Source organism: Xiphophorus couchianus, chromosome 21 (genome assembly GCF_001444195.1).
Source record: "Xiphophorus couchianus chromosome 21, X_couchianus-1.0, whole genome shotgun sequence".
In the NCBI taxonomy this organism is placed as follows: Eukaryota; Metazoa; Chordata; class Actinopteri; order Cyprinodontiformes; family Poeciliidae; genus Xiphophorus; species Xiphophorus couchianus.
In genome coordinates this window covers 15,943,100-15,956,005 of record NC_040248.1, presented here as the reverse complement: position 1 = coordinate 15,956,005, position 12,906 = coordinate 15,943,100, and the positions used below count along the sequence as shown (strand labels likewise).

At 37.1% G+C, this 12,906-nt stretch overlaps 1 protein-coding gene across 11 annotated transcripts; it reads right to left on the bottom strand.

Annotated features, from left to right (window-relative positions):
* Positions 1–21: 21 nt before the first annotated feature.
* Positions 22–12,559, bottom strand: mak (male germ cell-associated kinase). Of its 11 annotated transcripts, XM_028004831.1 has the most exons (17): positions 12,410–12,537; positions 10,391–10,551; positions 9,927–10,304; positions 8,443–8,497; positions 7,834–7,955; positions 5,664–5,746; positions 4,816–4,948; positions 4,506–4,677; positions 3,944–4,111; positions 3,576–3,821; positions 3,297–3,502; positions 3,032–3,171; positions 2,695–2,841; positions 1,886–1,972; positions 1,446–1,565; positions 1,177–1,278; positions 22–671 (listed from the first exon to the last, which is right to left on the bottom strand). In XM_028004831.1, exons 3-17 carry the CDS (start codon positions 10,025–10,027, stop codon positions 511–513), a joined length of 2,043 nt encoding a protein of 680 aa, XP_027860632.1. In that variant the 5' UTR covers positions 10,028–10,304; positions 10,391–10,551; positions 12,410–12,537; the 3' UTR covers positions 22–510. The 11 variants fall into 11 exon arrangements, with proteins under 11 accessions (XP_027860632.1, XP_027860634.1, XP_027860631.1 ...); XM_028004833.1 differs by lacking the exons at positions 5,664–5,746; positions 10,391–10,551 and adding an exon at positions 7,009–7,088 and having other exon boundaries at positions 12,410–12,559; XM_028004830.1 differs by lacking the exon at positions 10,391–10,551 and having other exon boundaries at positions 12,410–12,559.
* Positions 12,560–12,906: the final 347 nt, after the last annotated feature.

Sequence of the window (12,906 nt, the reverse complement as noted above, 5' to 3'; positions counted from 1 at the left end):
TTTTTTTTTTATAAATACACCTTGAACATCTATATGTTTATTAGTATAAAATAAATACAAAATGTTACATTTTTTTTTCATTGCATGATACAAAGAGTCCAAGAGTTGCTCTACAGTATCAAGAGAATCCTTCACAACTGTAACCTAAACACAAAAACAGAAACTGTCTGAACTTAGCTTTGCAGACTTCTTGACAAACGGTTATTTACAACAAAATAAAAAGTTTTTAAAAAGGTACATCTCTCTGATGCGTTCAAGTCCTACTTAAAATATGCAAGCATTAACAGTTGGACTTGCTCATACTGGATCTCTAAAGAATACTTTGAGACTCCCTAGCAGTATTGGCAAACATGTACAAGCTGGTCGGTTTACCACATATTGGTGTGACATATTTATCCTGCGTGCTTGATGAGTTAGGTGGCAAAAACTGCTCAGCATTTATATTTGTTGTCAAAGATGAGGACACAAATCCAAGGACAGCAGACAGTCGTTGCGCCCTGTTTTCTTGGATTATCGGTTTCCGCCGTACTTGGATGTCCAGTCGACCCGGCCGTGAACTGGCTGCACCACAGGAGCTCTGCTCAGGAGATTACCAGACGTTTTCCCCAATGCTGAAAAGCTGCTGCCCTTCATCTGAGTCCTGTCTGCCCGCCTCTTCCAGCCCTCGTAATCTGAAGGGAACCGGCAGACTGTTGTGTTTCTACTTCCAATTTACAACAAGCAACATATACGTATACGTATTTGACAAGTTAAAATATTACTGCAAAGTTTAGTTAACTCAATTTATTAAGTGAAACACATTGGATAGAGTATTTAGACATAGATTGATGTGTCTAAGCCTTTATTCCTGTTAATTATGAGGATTTTCTTTACTTATGAAAACAACATTTAAGATTATAATATTACATATGACAAAAACATTTGTAATACAGAAATGTGGGCTAAATGAAAAGTATGTTTATTACCTGCTGAAAGATTACTTTCAAAAACTACTTTTAAGCTAATAAGCCTCAACAGGATGCATATTCTAATTTATGGAATATAACTTTTTTTTTTTAAATCAGAGTAGTTATATAAAATTAAAAAATATAGAAATTTGCAATTAAAACATTCAATGACGTAATCAGCCAATTAATAAAAAAGAAAGAAAAACACAATCGGCTACAAAACGAGTACCTTCATTAGTTTCACTCAGTGAAGAGTTGGAAATGGGCTTGAGTTTTGCAGATTTGGTCTTTTCTTTTTTATGATCAGGAGAAGAATTAGAAGAAAGATTGACTGAAGTAAAGAAATGAGAGGAAAAGGTTGAATAACTTTTGAAAGGGAGGTGCAAAGGAATAGACTAGAAAAAGAGAACAGTGTCACTGACAAAGAAGCAAGCTTAAAATCAAACAGGTGTGGAAGGTTTTTACTATCTGAAAACAAATAACCGGTGAAATTCTTACTTGAGTGCTGGCCAGCCAAAGGGGCGAGCTGGATTCTCTGTCCCACTGTCCCAACCTCTTTCTTTTGGAAAGAAGGGATGTAACCACTGGAGAGGTTGTACTTGGTGCTCACAAAGTTCCCTTTAAGAAACAAAAGACACATTTTGAGAGTGTGTGTTTTGTCTGTGTAGACTGATTAATACAAACTCAACTAGCCTAAACTAGAGTAAAACAGATAGATGAATTATAAATGAGTAAAAATATAAAATAACAGCTGAAATCACAGCTGTTATTCACTCTCAGTTTGAATGACTTAGGTTGGAGTTGCCACAACTCTGGCTATTTAATCAAGCTTTCTCCCTAAATTGCATATAACTTTTGTACATTAATGGAATGCAAATTTGAAATGTGTCTGCATTTGTATCACTATTTTTAACTTGTAAGTAATTTAATTGAAGTACCTTTAGACAGATCAATTTTCTCCAATATTCTTTCTTTGACAACTGTTTTCTCTGGGGTGCTATCCACCGATTTAGTGGCATTCTCTTCTAATCTCACAGCAAAATGGAGGAGTTGAAGAAGTGATGCAGGCAGTAGGAAAGAAAGAAAAAAAAGATTTAGGATAACGAAGCTGTAAAAGAAGAAATACTTTGAAATAATAGTAAAACATAGACAGGTGAAGAAAAAATGAAAAGAGGTGAATACAGTTAGTGGTCATTTAAGAAGCATTTGATCTTTAACAGTCAGACCGAATCTCATAAATACATAATGAAAGGAAAAGACAAGGTGAAAGAAAGGCGGGCAAAGTAAAGGGGGTAGATATTGTGTGGCTGCTTACACTACAGACTAAAAAATGATCCAAGTAAGATCCTTAACACTTCCAGAGCCCTGAACCCAAAGCTTGTCTGCTGTGACCCTACAGCTGCTAACAAGCCTTAGAACTGTAGTTGAGCAACATAACATTATGGGGTTTTTTATTTGTTAATGTAAACATAACTTTATAAACGTTGTTTGAAAAATACATTTACTACACTTTGGAGTTACAAAAGGGAAAACTTGCACACCAAAACTGAGAAGTAGAAAGGCTAAAAATGTGACTTGTGAATGTATGAGATGAATAGTAATGTGACCATTTTTCCTTTTCAAACAGCATTATTACATGTACTGTATCTACATATTACAGTCTGAGTCTCAGAGTCTGAGTTTGCTCCAGTGTACACTCTACAAAACACCATGTAGCATTTCTGCATTAGCCATTAGCCGTCGTTACCTGCATTAGCTCTGGTGACGGCTAATCCTCCTCCAATAGGGCAAAGTGGTTTATTTGCAATGTGTGAGGAGTTCTCCCACAGGTCCCGCAGTGTCATTGCACTCAACTCCTTCTCTCTAGAGGAAGTCTGACTCTTGCCAATTAGACCTTAAAACAACAAACATTTTACATAGCTTTGGTAATGATAAGCAGGTTTAGGTAATAGGTGGTTGTATGGACTGATAAATGTATGGGTAAAGTACTGTATATGTCACAAAAATACTTATTTCATATTTAACATTTTTTTTGATGAATTGTGCTCCTATTAGGCACAAAGAAGGCTGTCCATTTGTCTTACCTGGCAGGTAGCGAGACTGGCCAAGATAGTGCTGCCGTGCTGCTGATCCAGGAAGATTATAATCTGCTTGACCAACTTTAACATTGCTGGGAATTTTTGTAACTGTGCTAAATGAATATAGAGGTTTCTGCTCTTTGGGCCTGCAAACAAATTCAAATATTAATAATAATAAAAAAACAGTTTAATTGTTACAGTTTTATCAACCGTAAAATGATGCGCCTCATAACTGGAATTTGCCACACGTTTAGCACATTACAACACTTACTGTGAGCAGTGCTCTTGTTTCCTATCCCCCTCTGCAGTCCCCAGGCTAGGTTTCTTGGAGTTGGAGGCGGCGGTTTCCGATTGGTCGGATTCGTCCCAGCTGTCTGATGTCTTGGATACTGCCTGACCCCAGCGACGACGACCACTCTTCAGCAGCCCCATCCCGCTGCCGCCTACAGCATTTTCACTGCCCATTGATGTTGCCTTCTGATAAAAAGAAAGGGGGGTATTATGTTTTGATCCATACAGAGGTGTTTAAGAATTGTATTAGGCTACTCACTGCGTGGCTGATGCCTTCGGTTTTACTGTCAACCTGAGGCATTTGGATCTGCTGAAGAGGCTGATGCTGCAAATAGTTTCTTGAAGAGGCGGAAGCTTTGGAGTCTGACGATGACTGCTGGGGATCTGTCTTTGACTCAGAGAGCTGCTTCTGAACCATCGGACAAGCTTTGACCTTCTTAGCCTCTTGGCTCTGAGGACGAGGCCCCAACACCTGGCCTACTTGGAAGTAAGGATACCGCAAGGCCTTGCCGGGGAGAGAACAAAACGGGTAGAATATGTCAAAGTGTTACTACCAATATACAATTTAAAAGCATGAACACTGGACTAAGTGTTAAGCCTTTATGTCAGAACATTAGTTTTGCCTACCTGTACAGCGGTGGGCCTTTTCTTAGGGTCCCACTGCAGAAAGTCCTGCATCAGTGCAATAGCCTCCTTGCTGGCATTTGGAATAAGGGTCTTCAAGTTGGTCGGCACGCATTGGGGAAAGCGGAAATTCATGGCAGATGCTAGTTGGTAGCCCTCTGGCCAATCCATCTAATTGTAAAGATGATCAAATCATCAGGTGCAAAAAAATTTAAAAAAACAAAACCTTGCCTATCAAAATTTGTCTTTACAAGGCATTTTTAAAAGGGCATTTAACTGTTTTGTTACATAAAATCTAAAATAATTCTATATTTTTGTTACTTTCTCAAACCCAGGGGTCTGCAACCTGCAACTTTGGGGTCGCAATGGCTTCGACATTGGCTCTTAATAACTGGATAAAATGAAAAAGAACCCCCCCACCACCCTTTTAAATATAGATATTAGGGCTGAGCGATGCTGTCTTAAGATATCTTCATAGTAATACCAATAAAATAGTTATAACTTTACAGGAGCAGCTAAAGTTAAGGCAGTCTTTTCCACCTCTTTCCGTCCAGAAATTCCTCACCTTTTTAACGGTGCCCAGAACTTGGCAGATCTTAAAGATTTCATCCACTTCACTATTTCCAGGAAAAAGAGGTCTAAGGGTGTAAAGTTCAGCCATGATGCAGCCCACAGCCCATAGATCAATAGGAGAGCTGTAGGTAGATGACCTTAGCAACACTTCAGGAGCGCGGTACCTTGACGCAGACCAGAAATACCTCAGTATAAAAGTTGATTTCAATCAGCATAAGATTAAAAAAATCTAAGCTTTTTGGCAAAAAATATACTGCTTTAACATCATACTTCTCCAAATGCAGGAAATCTATTTTTTTTACCATCTTGTTGAAACATAGTCTGTGTAAGGAGGTTTGGAGCGGATCTCTCTGGCCAGTCCAAAGTCGGCTATTTTAACCAGTTCTGGACCCATGCACAGCAGGTTCTCTGGCTTCATGTCTCGATGGAAGAAACCTGGAAAAATTAGAACTCAGAGTTTATAATCAGGCAGCAAGATAATGATGAAAATATGACAGGAAATATTTTGAATCCACTCTCTGATTGGCTGAAAAATTAAATAATTAACTCCCTGCTTAGAAAAGATTACTACATTTCATTTTCATTCCTGCGCTAGATACATTTACTGTGCGTCAGCTGGGCTTTAAATGTAAGACAATATCAACAAAATCCAGTTTTTATTTTTGTGTTTTGGGCCAAAACGGACAATCTTGTCATCCACTGACCGCCAGTCTTTTGAGCTTAACTCACTTTTGATTAAATACTCAATTACAATCAAACAACACAAATGTACCAGCAAATATTTCATTCACTCCACATTTCTAATGAGATGTGCGTTCAGAAGGTTGTGTATTGCAGGAAACTGAAAAATCTCTCCCATATTTAGATAATGGAATCACCTGTTTGTAAATCAATCAAATATAACCAAAGGGGTGAAAGTGTTTAATGGCCTCAAAAGATATATTTTGCTGTATGTCTCTATAAATTTTATTCAAGAGAAAGCATGGGCAGACCTAGTGGCTATACCTAATAACGCCAATGTATTTGCATATGCAATGTATTCCTTCTCATGGGTCACGATGACAAGATTGTTTACATGAAATATATCAAACCTAAAAAGCAAAAGGTTATGTTACTTTTTCCAAAAGAGAAAAATGACAAAGCCCCTTACCATGCTTATGCACAAAAGCCAACCCAGACAGCACTTGAAACATGATGTTCCTAATTTCATTCTCTGTGAACATCTTATTCTCTCTAACAGCACATCAAAGAGAAAAAAGGAGAAGAAAGGATAGAAGGGAAATCAAAGAAAAATGTTAAGAAAAGAGAAGTCTGGAAAGGTGCATGCATTTTGGATGGAGGGATGCTTGGATGTTTATAGTGCTTTTATGCAATAATTTTTGCAACCCTTGAACTTTTTTTGGATAATTTGTCACATTACAACCCAAAATTTCAAAGTATCTTTTGTACTTTCTGTCATGTATCGACATAAAGTAGTACATACCTCTGAAGTGAAAGGATATTACACGTGGCTTTGGACATTATTTTTACATACAAGTGAATTGTTCAACCAATTTTTGTGGCAGTTCTTTTTGGGTTTGAAACATTTAGGTAGTGATGGCCCCTCTTTCTAAATCCGCTAAGACTTAAATTTGATGAATAACAAGTTTGCAACATATTCTGAACTGGGTTTAGGTTAGAACTTTAACTGAGTCACTCTAACATACACTAAAGCAATTAGCATTACTATTACAAACCAATCCACAGTAAATGTGGCTATATGTTTACAATCATTTTCAAAGTGGAAGGTGATCCTAACCCCTACTCCAAACCCTTTGCCACCTCTTATAGGTTTTCCTTATGGTTTTATGCTGCCATGTTTTAGCATTAGGTTGTTTCAGGGTGTGCAGCTGTAGTTTTTGCTACCTCACAAAGCAACTTGCATGTTGGTGAAAAAGTAAAGCTTTGTTCTCTTCTGACCAGAGCTCCTTTAACCTGTTTTCTGTGTCCCCAACATTGGTCATGGCAGACCGCAAACAAGACTATTCTTGGTTTGTTTTCAACAATTTCATGCAATTCTCCTATTAAAAAACACTGATTTGTGGAAGGGCATGAATACCTTTGAGTGGCTCCACAGAAAGTATATTTACACATGCATGCTTTTGTATGAAATATTTTTTTTCTTATTTGTGATGTTGTCATCTAGTTAAAACAATTAATACCTAAAGATAAAAAGGGACAACATCCATGCATCCTTTCATCACATAGAAACAGAACAGATCAGAGAGTTAGACAAATGTTTCCATCAGGCAAGTTATGGAGCGTTCACATACTGCAAGGATTTGATGCATTTAAAACAATGCAGCTATTGCTCTTTGGAAAATCACTTAATGCAGTGTCATAATTTTCCTCTGGAATTTAGATTTGCAAATAATGTCAATACTTTCACACTGAATCTTGCAGAATGAAACAGCTCTCACAGATCTGAAAGCATGACCCCAGCACGGTACACCTACCGTGCTTGTGAATAAATGACAGGCCTTGCAAAATCTGAAAGCTTATGTTTCTTATCACTGACTCAGGAAACAATTTTCTTCTGTAAACATACAAATTGACATTTCATTTGGAGGGGCAGTCAGACAAAAAAAATCATCACAAATATAGTTCTCTTGTAGACCAATGTTTAGTGACTATTTTTTTTGATTATAAAACACTAGGAACAGATTCTCTTGTCTATGTTTTGTTTTTAACGGAAAGACCCAACTGTGCTCTGCAAGTATACACACTGGGGCGTATCCTAACTGGCATAAACATCAAGGCCTCTTGAGATGAGACTCTTACGTCTGAGGGCTGTTGATTATTATTATTTTTTTTACAATGCATTAGGAAATAAAATTAAAATATTCCTAGGAAAACATAGACAACAAACACCCAATAGTAATAATACTTGTCCAGGATTTCCCCCAGAAAACTTGCTGAGGCCGGTTCTAAGGGCGCTACAGCAGTCATCCAGCCATCCGCTGTGATTTTGACTTAAAAATGTTGACAGAAAATTTGGAAATATCATTTGACAGTTATACCATTTTGAAAGACTGGTAGATTAATACATAAACAGCAACTATAAAGTCTTAAAAAAAGGTAATAATTAAAAAAAACTAATAAATTAACAATACTAAGCCTGGTGGGGGCATAAGTAAAGCCTGGTGGCCCGCCAGGCTTATTATACACTGAGGGAAACCCTGTTGTCTAAAACATTTTAAGATACTTTTTTGTGATCCAGATATTTCTGATACTGTAATATCACTATAAACCATGAGCACACAGACTGTTCTTTCTCTTACCTGTCTTTCATTAGCTGATACAGGTTTTCTTTCATGTACTCAAAAACAAAGTAGAGGTGATCATTCTCTCTGATAACCTCCTTTAGTTTCACCACATTCGCATGGTTCAGTTTCTTCAAAGACTGCAGAGAGAGAGAGACAATGTGAAAGACAAAAAAACCACACTATAAAGCCTGAAAGATCATGCTTCTTTATGTACATTAACAACAAATTGACACTTCTGCTAGATGGATGCACCATTCTTAGAAGTTGCAGTGTCAATTTTGCGGTGAACGTCAACGCTGGTTTTGCAAATTTATCACCTTCTATTACATATTTCTGATGATCTCGATTTCTCCTAAAGAGCTGTAATTAACAGCACTGAATGAATTCAATAAACAACCTGCAAGTCTCCGCAGAAAATATATTTCAATTTAGAAATCGTTTTGTCCACACTTTTTGTCTGACTTCATCTTTAATCGGCACACTGACACTGAAGCTCCTGTCAAACCACTTCAGTTTCAAGCACTGACACTGGTTCTTGATCAAGTGTGTTGCATTTCTTGCATCTCAAAGCAGCCTATGTGAATTCCTTCCCTGGGTGTCAGTGATGCCAGTGACCATCCATACCTTGACTTCCCTTAGATTCATACATTCTTCCCATGAGTAGAACTTTCTCTTCATCCTAGGAAAGACAGAAAATTAAAAAATGAGATGCTGATGTGTAGGTGTGCAGCAAAAGAAATTATCTTATCTTGAACATGTAACATAGCACTATTATTATCTTCACAGTAATAGCACTATGTCTTTTGTGTCACTCTATAAATAATTCAATCCTTTTGACGTGTCTTAAGTTGCAGCTTACATTATTACAAGAACAAAGCTTCAAGGGTCCAAGATTTTACAGCCACAGTGACTCTTCTTGCTGTGAAACATTCCTTTTTCACATTTGGACATCACCAATTAATTTGCCAGTGTTGTTATAATATACGGTATGTTACCACATGCATGGGAAGCAGTGTGCCAACTGGCACTGGTTTATCCTCTCAAATCAACAATATCTCTCCCACCCTCTGGAATTACATAAGAGCTAGACTGAGCACAAATCCTTTTCTCCTCATCTGCTCCACAATATCAGGAACCTGACACGCCCCACCCTCTACTTTCTCTGCCTTTTGCCGTCATCACATGTATTATCTTGCATGGTAACCAAACGATCAACAAGTGAACCCATCTCCCGGGTTTCTCGTCTATTATTGAACACCATGGCGCGTGTTGGACAAAGAAATGTAGGCTACTGGTTTGTTTGCACTATTGATCGCAAGAAAGCTGAAATAGGCAAATTAACCCAGGGCCTAATTCTATAGTTGTATATTACATCTGTTAACAATGACTGCTTGAGAATATCACAAATATTTCATATAACAAAAGCTCCACTTTAAAGATTTCCATATAACTGGATTTGTTTTTCTATTTAATTTATAGTACTTTGTGCTGAATATCTCAGAAAACAAAGCAAAGCAGTAATGTTTGGAAATATTTCTGGTCTCAAAAAATGGAGATATTCATATTGTAAAGGCAAAAGGAGGGCATCTCATTATTAATATTAAAGTAATGCTGATCTACAACAACAATTAATAAAGTATAAGTGAACCATCTGCAAAAAAAACTGCTGCAGGCTCTACCTGTATGCAAAGAGAACCATCAAATTTGCCACCTAGATGTTAGACTTCTGTTACTCTATAAAAGACCTTAGGACAGAAAAATATAATGTTCTGCACAATTAAAATGATGTGTTGCTCTTGTACAAGTGTCAAAAATCAAAATAAAAACATTATAGATAACATCAAGACTGTAATTGTCTCATTTTACCATCAATATCAATAATTGTTGCTTGTCTGTTTTCAGATAAAAGCAAGTAGAGCATGGTATATGTTTTGTTTTGAAGTTTTGTGTACATTCCTGCAGTTCAAATAATCATTGTTGAAAATATATTTATATGTGAATGTGTCATATTATTAATCTGTCTAAATATAATTCTATTCTAACTTCTGAATTTTTGCTTTAGGTAACTATTTACAATGGTTTAACAAGAAACAAAATGAAATCCCTACCTCTTGATGGCTACGAGTTCTCCAGACTCGTTGCTTCTCCCCATCAGCACACTGCCGTAGGTGCCATCACCCAGCTGCTTCAGGGTGGTGTAGCGATTCATCTTCTCTTAAAATTGTTTCATCAGCGTCTCAGTTCTCTTTATGTGTTAGGTGAGCAGCTCTGATGTAACAGTTCAAATTACTTTCCTGCTTTCTTCATTTGACCTAATGTTTGGTCTGACCGACAAAAGATTTCACTTCTTCTATTCCAAAATGAAAAATCTTCAACCAGGGAAAATGTTCCACATCTACTGAGTCAGGAGTTTAAAGGCCTTCTTGCAGTTTCTTGTCTTGTCCATCACCATTGGTGATGTAGTTAAGTTTGTAGTAAAGAAGCATCTGAAAATGGAAAAAAAAAAAGAAAAAGAAATCCATTAGCAACATGTCAATTCTAAATGGAACATTATTTATAGACTCCTAACCACCTTAAACAATCTCATAAATCTGAATTAGAAGAGAGACGGGATAAAGATGATGCTCTGATCACTTCTTGTTTTTTGCCTGGATGAGAAGGATCAGGTGTGCAGCACTTTAGACGTGTAGGAAGCTGTGACATGATCACCCCGGGGTGATGACAAGGCCAGCCCTGGAGGGATTAGTCCATGGGAGATGTAAATAGGTTGTTACATCACCAACACGCTTACCGGCATCCACAACATCCCCCAAGCTCACTGCCTGGCAGGAGGATTTGATCGACGCCACAGGGTGTAGTGATCACACAGTTTGGTTGTTATGTTGAGGAAAATCCCCCACCCTTAAGGTTCCTGCAGAATTACAGGGACAACAACTACAGAGCCCTTACAATAAACCTCATTTTCTCTTTAAGCTTGCACCACAGTGCCAGAAATTAATACGTTATTACAAAATAGTTGCTTTTATTTAAAATAGAAACGGACTGTCGTTGAAATAATATGGTGATGCTTGTAGTTATAATTGTTATCAATAACATTTACATATTATTTTGACTTAGATTCATAGGCTTCAGAACAAAAGCAAAACAGAATAAGTGTTGATTAAAGCCGTAGTTTTCAAGTAGTTATTGCGCAGAATATTGGGCATGTTTTGCTTTCTGCTTTTTATAATATCGGGCTTTTTACTCTGGTCGGTAGCCTGCAAAGGAGGAGCAAATACACTTCATCCAATCTTAGTTTGAAAACAGTGATGGCCGCCCCTAGTGTTAGTGTTTTGTTGCAACACAAGATACTCCCGAGCAGCTAAATGTGTTCTTACTGGTCCAAACCTCAAGCTTTTTTTTTCAAGCTTTATTTAAAGTGTTTTAGTTTGCAGAACAGATTCATCTTTGGCTTATCATAAAAATGCTATTTATCTGGATACAACTCAAACAAAAATTAAACTTGTATCCTGGCTAAAATAATCAGGCATGCTGCAAAATAAGTTAGCAACAGTTACTTATTGTTGTTGTTGTTTTTCTAACAGTTGCCAAGCTACAAAGAATACTATATAAAAAAAGTCCCAAAGTACTTATGGTCAGTCTTTCAAGAAAATAAATAAAATGTTTCTTAACATGCTATTCCATTAAAAATACACAGATAGCTATATAAGTTTATATGTTTATCATATAACAAAGGCATCTAAAGGTCAAGAAATGACAAAAAATCTATAGTTTTTATTGTATTTGTTTAATATATTTTATATATTTATTGTATTTGTTTTTGGGAGAATCACTGTCTAATATACACTATAGATGTTTCACAAAATTTCACTAAAATAGAGAAAACACAATGAATAGTAGTCATGTGTTGCTTACACAATATAAATTAACTTCAGAGAAATAAGCTACGGACAAAGGCTATGTAAAATTGATTTAATTATAAAACTCCCTACTATAGAGGAACTCATCTCCAAAATTAAGAATAATAATCTGTGCAACTGATCAGGAATTAAATGTATCTTTCGTCAAGTTATTATTATAGGTACTCCCTCGAAACAAGTACCAGCTCCATCCAGGTCGCATTGAGACAATGAGCAGCTAAAGGAGAATAAAGGCCAGAGGTCTGCTGGCCTGCAATCTGCTGGGGAGGGATTAAAAGGAATTAAGATGTACCTAGACCACATGACATTCGGAAGCTATTCAAGGTCAGTTCCTCTCAGATACCAACCTGACTGCATAAGGGGGAGAAAAAAACTACTTCGTGTGATAATGCTCACTGAACTAAATAATATTAACGTTACTTATCAGAACTTATTCAAATTCAGTAGCCATGCCTTCCTGAAAAACCTACACGTCAAACAAATAAACTGACCTTCATTAGACAGTTTTGTCAGGCAACTATACACAATTCATAGTGAACGCTGTTTAATAATAAGACCGTGCTTAAATTAGTTTCTGGCATGTCCGTTTCTAACAGCTCATTTTCTCCATTGCTTCTTATCAGTAAGCAGTAATTCCCTCTAGTTTTTCCTCTGTGTGTTTTTAAACTCACCAGTCGCTCGTTTCCGCAGCCGTTGTCTGTCTCCTCTGATAGCTCCTGATAAACTGGACGAAGTATCTGTATCACAGCTCACACGATAAACTGCGTGCGTGCGTGTGTCCGCCTGACTCCTTTCCATGGAAACGTACACACAAACGTGACTCCTTTGTTCGGCTACCAGGTGACAAGAAGCGCAATGCTTTGTGGGGAATGTTGTCCTTCAAGGACTGACCCTAATCCTAACCCTTTTGGAAATGTGTGACTGATAAATTAACATTTATGTTGACATTTTATATGTATTTTTTATTTAACCTTACAAAGATCTATTTTCAAGCAAATGTGTCGAAAGTTAAGCTGGAGACAGGTGCCAGCCCCCTTCATGGCCCTTCATCGACAAGTATGTTAGATAAGGTCAAAAGTTAAAACCATTAACTAGCTTTAGCCCATTTCTATTTTTAGTTTCATTTTGACACCCTCCACCCCTCTTAAAAAATTGCTTCGAGGACGGA

Excerpts from the sequence above, each read along its gene's own strand:
- mak (XM_028004830.1), bottom strand. The coding sequence starts at position 10,027 with ATGAATCGCTACACCACCCTGAAGCAGCTGGGTGATGGCACCTACGGC. Across the intron at positions 4,678-4,815 it reads GACTATGTTTCAACAAGATG|GTACCGCGCTCCTGAAGTGT; the intron begins GTAAAAAAAATA and ends GTCTGCGTCAAG. Across the intron at positions 672-1,176 it reads ACTGAGTGAAACTAATGAAG|ATTACGAGGGCTGGAAGAGG; the intron begins GTACTCGTTTTG and ends GGTTCCCTTCAG.